Source organism: Nicotiana tabacum, chromosome 10 (genome assembly GCF_000715075.1).
Source record: "Nicotiana tabacum cultivar K326 chromosome 10, ASM71507v2, whole genome shotgun sequence".
NCBI lineage: Eukaryota > Viridiplantae > Streptophyta > Magnoliopsida > Solanales > Solanaceae > Nicotiana > Nicotiana tabacum.
The window spans coordinates 61,329,563-61,338,233 of record NC_134089.1 but is presented as its reverse complement, the minus strand read 5'-3'; the positions used below and the strand labels follow the sequence as shown (position 1 = coordinate 61,338,233).

The following is an 8,671-nucleotide window of genomic DNA, read 5'->3' as shown; positions in this document are numbered from 1 at the left end:
TGGCTCTTTATGATCAATGCTAAGCAATAAATGAAGAACAATAAATAGAACACAATGAATATAAGAAATAAATGGGAGTAATGAGATGAAGAGAATATGTTAGAGAGCAGAGAGAATGTTCTTGTGTATTTAATATTGAGTATCAGATTCCCTCCAAAATGACAAGGATCCCCTTTATATATGAGAGGGAATCACATCATAGTACAAATGCATTTATTACAAAGATATGGAGCTGGTACAACCATTTAATGTCTTGATTCGGGTCTGAACTTAGCCTACTAGACTTTGTCAGCTCTAGTTATGCGTCTTGGGAACTCCCCACTTTTTCACCATAACCGTTGGTCTGTACTTCCCCGAGGTTGAGCGTCGATAGCTCTCAGGGGTGAATCTCGGCCATAGTCTCGAACCTTTGAAACGTGCTTACGAGGCATCGTAACGACAGAAAATTGGACCCTCCGATTTTACCGTATACATAATTAAAAAAATTACTAAACTTTATTATAAAACACCAAATTAGCTCCCGAATCCCATCTAACTGAAGCAACAAACTTTATTAAAATTGACGGTCTAGAGAAAAAGTGAAAATGAAGTATTGCCTCCTTTAACGCATCTCCAATCCTTAGTACCTTGTGCTCATGTTGCATGTTTTGCATGGCTAGCTAGGATATTCAGCAGCAACTTTCTCTTTGCTTAGTTAGGGTTTTCTAATGAATGAAGAGGAAGATACTAATTACTCTGAAATCTAACGATAATGTCAAAGCTTAACATCACCGAGGACCCTTACCTCGTTAACAAAGGCCTCGTAATATGCCGGACCATACATCCTCCACATACCTTTGGCATCTTCTATGGAGAAAATCCATTGCAATTCTCTTTTCCCCTTGTCTTGTTAGAGATCTCCACCATCATCGCCATCTCCCGTCTTATTCGCTATCTTCTCAAGCCTCTGCGACAGCCGAGGATCATCTCTGATATCCTCGTAAGTTTCTTAGTAATCTCGTAGTATAATTTTCAAATGCGAAAAGATCCAAATTTACCTCGTTATCTAATTATACGAAATGTTTTAATTTTATTCTCTGTCATTTATATCCTTGTTGTTAGCAAATAGTCTCGTATTTGGGCTTAAATTTAATGAAGCACCAGCATGGACTACTGGTTGGATTCAACAAGTCAAAATGCTTTTGAAAAAAAGCTCCAAATATACCTCTTTACTTTTGATTACAGTTTAAATTTACTCGCTGATCCATTATACTTCAGGGTGGAGCTTAATTAGATCCAAGGGCGATTACGAGATGATGTGTTAACTGCAAGCATATAAACAATCTTAATATAACACATAATAAAATTAAATATAGTAGAAGAGTATTATCTCTACCATGGACGGAGCTAGGGTTGTAGAACCCTCTTCGCAAAAAAATTACGCTGTGTATATAAGGTTTAAAGTTTTTGTTATAGACGTATAATAGCTGTTGAATTCCTTTGTGTTTTGGTGAAAATCTTGCTTCAGCGTAACCTTTTCTTAGTCAAATACTAATATCTTATAGCAGTAAGTTGTGTCTTGTTTTCTTGAAAGATATATTATACTTAGTGGAAGATTTGTTTTGTGTTTTTGTTTTCCTCTCCTGAATGTGAAGGGTGGAATAATCGTAGGACCATCAGTTTTGAGCCGAAGCAAGCGTTTCAGGAACTTCATTTTCCCAGATACAGCTGACTACGCACTGAAAAATATTGGACTCATTGGGTTTATGTATTTCCTTTTCATATCTGGTGTAAAGACGGATCTTAGCCAGATAAAAAAAGCTGGGAAAAAACAATGGTACATAGCCATATTTGGGGTGTCCATTCCCATGTTATGTAGTCTATTTATTGGAATAGGTGTTCGAAAATCCATGAAAAAAGAATTAGTCAAAGCTTCTTCTATGTTGGGATTAACATCAGAATTTGCAATCACAGCTTTCCCTGTTATATATCCAATAATTAGAGAGCTTAATCTCCTTAGTTCTGAGATTGGAAGAATGGCATTATCCACAGCTTTAATAAGTGATGTAATCGGAATCCAATTTATTGTTGTGTTTGAGGCAGCTAAACAAGGGGAAGAGAAGAGTATGTATGCTTTATGGTTTCTCATTTCTTCTTTCTTAATTGGAGCATCTATTTTTGGAGGTGTTCGACGTATCATGATATGGATAATTAATGCAACGCCAGAAGGGAAGTCAGTGGAGCAAATTTATGTGGTTTTCATACTGTTGGGAGTATTGGTTTCTGGTTTTTTATGTGGTTTGGGTGGGATTGAAGTGACTAATGGGCCACTATGGTTGGGCCTTGCCATTCCTGACGGGCCACCATTAGGTGCTACTTTGGTGGAAAAGTCAGAGACAATTGTTATGGATATTCTTATGCCATTTTCCTTTGCATATGTTGGATTTTTCACTGATATTTCATCCATGTATGGCCAATGGTCACATCTTCGACCAATATTTCTCATGGCAGTCACAGCTTATGTTGTTAAAATTGTTACTGTCCTTTTCACCGCGTATTTCTTGAATATGCCCTTCAGAGATTGTCTTGCTCTTAGCCTTGTCTTGAGTCTAAGAGGTGAAGTCGAGTTTTTGATTTTCATTCACTGGCTGGATTTAAAGGTAGTACTCTTTCTTCAAAATGACTTATTTTTGTCATACCAAACACACTCGGAAATATAATTGACACTAGCTAGTTGAATGTAATGCAGATGATAACAAGACCATATTTCACAATGCTAATACTAATGACAATAGGGGTGACAGCTATAGTCACTCCCTTGATCAGTATAGTCTATGATCCAACAAGGCCTTATATGATTCACACAAGAAGGAACATTCAACATACTGCTTCAAACACAGAGTTACACATTATTGCTTGTATACATGATGAGGAAAATATGCCTGGAATTATAAATCTACTCGAGGTCTCAAATCCAACTACTCATACCCCTTTCTTTGTTCATGCCTTGCACCTAATGGAGCTAGTTGGCCGTGCTGCACCTGTTTTCATCGACCATAAAGATGACCAAGAATCCGACAACGCAAACAGCCAAAATCCGATCCATAATGCTTTGAAGCTTTTCCAACAAGGCAGAGGTGAAGAAAACATGATCAAGATACATTCATATACATCATATTCTCCTAAGAGAACCATGTATCAAGACATTTGTAAATTGGCTTTAGAGATGAAGGCCTCTCTTATCATACTTCCCTTTTACAAAGATCAATTTGATAGGCGCTCGACTAGTACACAAGTAGTAAACTCTAATGTCTTAAAACATGCTCCTTGTTCAGTTGCTATTCTTGTGGACAGGGGTCTTGGTGTGCCAATGAGACAATCAATTCACCATTTCGCGCTTCTGTTTACGGGAGGAGCTGATGCTAGGGAGGCACTTTCTTATGCTGATAGAATGGCTGCAAATCCAGATGTATCACTTACTGCTGTTCGATTTCTTTCGCATAACGGTGAAGGGGATAATGAGATGGAGAAGAAACTAGATGATGGTTTGGTGACATGGTTTTGGGTGAAAAATGAGGGAAATGATAAAGTTATTTATAAGGAAGTTATAGTGAAGAATGGAGAGGATACTATTGCAGCAATTCAGGCAATGAAAAATGAATTTTTTCATCTTTGGATACTTGGAAGGAGCCAAGGGGTAAATCCTGTGCTATTGCAAGGATTAACAGATTGGAGTGATGAAAATGAACTAGGAGTTATAGGAGACTTTCTTGTTTCGATGAATTCGGGTACTACGTCTTCTGTTCTAGTGGTGAAGCAGCAGATTTTGAGAGGACAAGAACCGTCTTCTATTAGTTTTCTAGAAAAATTTACAAGTTGCGGGTTGTAGAAACCTCATATTTAGGTTTTAGGAAATAGAAATCAAGTGTAACTGTATATGTTTGTGCTTTAAGGTTGCTGAGATAACACTTGTAGTCCAAGTCTGGTAGTCTGTTAGATCAAAATTTTGGAAAGGAAATTGATTTAATATAGCTTCCTGCTCAACTACTTGATATCCTAACCATTATCTATGTTTTATGTATAACTAGTGTTAAAACTTATGCGACGCGCGGTTAAATTTCAAGAATATCAATATTATAAATTATTGTTTTAATAAATTTAGAGTTGCTATTTTATTTTTTAATACAATATGAGGAAATATAACAATATGCATATAAATTAGAGGATACACCCATATAGTAATCAAATAAATTATTTGTTTCTTATTTTATTCTTTATTAAATTAGGAAGTACTCAGTATTACATTTATAATGTGACTTTTAATTAACTAGTCAATTGACTTAATGTTTTGTTAATACTTTTCTTTTAATATAACAGAGGTATATATTTTCTTACTCGGCAAATATTTTTATTATTTTTAAACTTATGTTATAATGTTTAAAATTCTTTAATTGTCGAAATTTTATCAATAATTTTATTGAGTGTATTACTTACCTTTTATTTTTTAATTAATTTAAATTATAAATTCCCTAACATTAACTTTATCGCCCTCTTTTAGTACATTCTTTTCTACTGTAATATTTGAATAATCAATTTTTATTTTATATTTTACTTATAATTTAAATAATGTAATATTTTTTTACTAAATTATAATTTTGAATTCATCAAAAGTATAAAGAGATAAGTCTATTATTATTTTTGTAAAAAATTTACCAATATTTTCAAAACTTATTATTTTGTGTTATATATATATATATATATGATATCCTTATATTATGTATAATATTCTAATTTTATCTTTACATTATTTATTTTTACGCTATGGCTTGGAATTCTTTCTTTTTTTAATATTCTTCCTTTTTGACTCTTTGTTTATTATGATTTCAGTTATATTCATATGTACGTCTTTTCTCATCATAATTTTAATTATAAATCTTATATTTCTATATTTTCCTTGAAATTTATATTTTATTCCTTTTTGTTGTCCCTTGCTTATTTAAGTATAATTAAAATTTTCATATGAAATTTTAGTAATATATCACTTTAATATAATACACTGAATAAAATTTTGTATTACTCCTAAATTTAGCTTGACTTTATCCTTTATTCTATTTTTCAGAATTGTTTCGTTGTTTAAATTTATCAATAATATTTTGAGTTTTATTTGTTTTCTTAATTTTATCAAATAAATTTGAAGTGTGGATAGAATCACATTATCTTTATTCTCCTCTTTATGCATTAGTTTTGTTCTATAAAATTTTAATTATTTATTTAATATTTATCTATAATACGAATATCATTGTATTATTTTTCTAGATGGATGATGATGAATTAGTTCAATATTTAAAAATAGAATTATTTTATCATTGTCACAAGGCAAAATTCCAACAATGAGGTCGTGATGGCGTCTAATATCCACTAGCTAGGCAAGACAATATTAGCTAAACAATTAAGCAGTTTAACAATTTAAAAATATAATAATGAGAATTAATACTGAAATATCCTGAAATGTATAATAATTCGAAACCATCGCTATCTAATACTATTCCCAAAAACTGGTGTTACAAGTACATGAGCTATTAGAATACTACAAATAATGTCTAAGTGAAATACAAAACTGTCTGAAACAAGTCAACAATAATAAAGATAGGAAGGGAAATTCTGGGTCGGCGGATGCCACGCAGGACTACCACAAGTTTCCTAGAAAGAAGAGTCCGAAAAATTACCCCTGAATGCCGCTGGGACCAATAGCACGCGCATCAATATCACAACAAAATCACAATTCGCACCATAAGTGCTCATAAGCCACAACTTGCCAAAAGAATCAACAATATCAATGTTATCACATCAAATAGCCCATGGCTCTACCACAATGTGTACAAGAGTTTCAACAATAGCAAACTGAAATTGAATAGCTCAACAAGAATAGTATTTCAACAGTTAACAACATTGCCTCAATGTGATCACAACTTTTACAACTTCAACATCAATAACTCAATAAGATGTTATTCCATGGAAACAACAACTTCAAGTAAACAATTCAATAATTAAAGAAGTAACGGACAATAAGGCATACAATAACTTCAACTAAAGCATATAAGAGCAATTAACAAGTATAAGGTGGAACAAGTGTTAATAATGTCAAATAAGGCATGTGAGGGTAGATTAATAGATGCAAGGGTAGACTAACAATGAAAATATAACATGCTATGACAATTTAATTAATGGCATGAAAAGAGTCCAAATAGCCTAAATCGGTCAAATACCATATATAGCCTGTGTATCCACTTGTCACCTTGCTTACACGACTTTCACATATCAAAAATAGCACAAGCAACCCAAATCCTAAGGGGTAGTTCCCTCACACAAAGTTAGGCAAGATACTTACCTCAAACAAGCTAACCCAATCCACTAGTGTCACGACCCAATTAAGGATCGTGACCGGTGCTTAGGAGCAAGTGCTCCCAAGTAAGCCTTATCAGTATTTTACAGAAAAACAGACAGAGTTTTTCCTATTTTTGGACTATCCAAAAAATTTCCTATCTCATAAACAAGTAACAACCAACCAATATTCACCTAAATCAGTCACAATCTTCATCAACTAATCGCAAACGGGTTTCCACAAATATTACCAACTTCCTCAGCATAATAAAACCAAAATCAACTCTAAAAATACGAAAAGAAAGTGCAATACTAGTAACTAGTCCATATCAACAAACTAATACTCACAACACTAATAAGATAACGTTGGAGAAACTCTAAGAGCTCAAAAGAAAAGAATATAGCAAATAAATAAAACTCTTCGCCCACGCGAACGAGTGCAGGGCTCACCAAGAAGTATCAACATGCGCGCTCTAATTAACAAAACCTTCGGTTGCGTCAACTGCTGTCTCTATAAAAAAAGATAGCGGGGAGTGAGTCACTAGCTCAGTGAGTAATAACACTTAACCGCAACCGTTTTTACTGGGGACAAGTCAGAAAACATGCTAGTATATATATTAAACAGAAAATATCATAAGAATGCCCTTTCAGAAACAATAAACAATAATCAGTCTCATCATGTTTTTCATGTAATATAAATCAATTAACAATTCGGTAATAATCTTAGTAAATACTATGTAATTTAATATTAATGTTTGGGAGGTTTCAATGAATGGATTATGTAATCGGTTTAATTGTGGACTTCTTCGCAAGAAGTCAAATATAACGGTAGTTCCTACTCGAGGAAAATCGGTAACAGTATGCTAGTTCTACCTTCCCACTAGCGAGGGCTATAGCGGTAATCGGTAATCACAAGGTGCACCAGGTCTAACGAACCCGCCGTTAGCTACGGGATCCTTCAACGTCTACTCCCATTTATACTTGCCTCTACAATCCGTATATACTCGTAGAAACGTATTTTAAAACAATATAGGGAATTTTGGTTCTTATCAAATCATGTCATTTCTTTTCGACAACAGAAAATTCAAGTAACGGTAAAACATATCTAGTGACAACAAGAATATTTAAAACAACGGTAATCATCTCAAATAACTATTTCGGTATCATATCGAGTAAAAGACTTGTCCTATATGCAATTCAAAATAATCGGTAACATATTCATATTAAAAATCATGTGGAAATCATGCAAGTTATGAAAATGCAAATTGCGGTAAGATTACTACTCACAGTACTCGTGCAAAATACCAAACTCGTCACCTCGAACGATCCGTACGACTTTCTTCAATCAATCTATAACCACATCAACATCGATCTTGTATTAATTGCCTCATTTAGGCTAAATCCATCACTAATTTAGAATACCCAATCCTCCGAGTTTTATATTTGACTCTGAATTCATCGAATTATATTTACTCATGCTATGAGTAATTTAAATTAGTTCAGAATCTTTCAAATAAAAAGGCAATTATATAGTTTATTCACTGTACTATTCAATTTCCTTAATCATGTATATAGAGATACTAGTTTAAATAAATTACACTGTTATCTTTTTCTTCCTCTTTTATTCTTAAACCTACAGTTGTTTTTCCCCAATTCTCAATCAAATCACACCCTTGTAATTACCCAAGCTTACTATAAAATTCTATATCTAGAATAATATTGCCACAATCGATGAAAGCATGCTTGTGGTTACCTAGAACTCTATTGTTGAGGCTCAAAAATATGTGCCAATTTCTTTTTGATCGATCACGGTGTTGCTGCTAAAGTCAGCAACAAAACTTTTCTAAGTTTGATGCTTTAGTGGCTAAGGGTTTTCAACCCTTTAATTTGAAAGCATAGTTCAATCTGATGGGTTTTAGCCTATTTGCCCTTTTTATATATTATTTTATTCTTTTGGTCTTATTTTATTTGTTTTGCTCTTCTTTTTTATCTTTTCTTTTTTGCTAATGGCGAATACACCCTTATTTAAAATATAGGGTATTACAACTAGTAAGTTTTTTCCGCAAATATCCAACTCTGAACGACTCGAATCTAGCCAGAATAACTTTATACCATGAATATAAACCATAGGAAATTATTTCGGATAGTAAAGTTGCAATCTTTTAAGTAAATCAAAAAATCAACTCAAAAAGTCAACCCCGGGCTTGCGTCTCTCAGTCCGACCAAACTTAAAAAATTCAAACACACATTCAATAACGAGTCCAACCATACTAAAATTATTCTATTCCGACCTCAAATCGAGCTTCAAATC

The 8,671-nt window shown here is 33.3% G+C and overlaps 1 protein-coding gene across 1 annotated transcript; it reads left to right on the top strand.

The window, feature by feature from the left end:
* Positions 1-665: 665 nt before the first annotated feature.
* On the top strand, positions 666-4,023 carry LOC107789355 (cation/H(+) antiporter 24-like). Its single transcript, XM_016611153.1, has 3 exons — positions 666-979; positions 1,635-2,639; positions 2,729-4,023. The coding sequence occupies exons 1-3, from the start codon at positions 752-754 to the stop codon at positions 3,866-3,868; spliced, it is 2,373 nt and encodes a 790-aa protein (XP_016466639.1). The 5' UTR covers positions 666-751; the 3' UTR covers positions 3,869-4,023.
* Positions 4,024-8,671: the final 4,648 nt, after the last annotated feature.

What these genes read in the sequence shown, in the direction of transcription:
- LOC107789355 (XM_016611153.1), top strand. Translation starts at nt 752, where the DNA reads ATGTCAAAGCTTAACATCACCGAGGACCCTTACCTCGTTAACAAAGGC. An exon ending in GGATCATCTCTGATATCCTC is followed by an intron (nt 980 to 1,634) that starts GTAAGTTTCTTA and finishes CTGAATGTGAAG; the next exon opens with GGTGGAATAATCGTAGGACC. An exon ending in TTCACTGGCTGGATTTAAAG is followed by an intron (nt 2,640 to 2,728) that starts GTAGTACTCTTT and finishes AATGTAATGCAG; the next exon opens with ATGATAACAAGACCATATTT.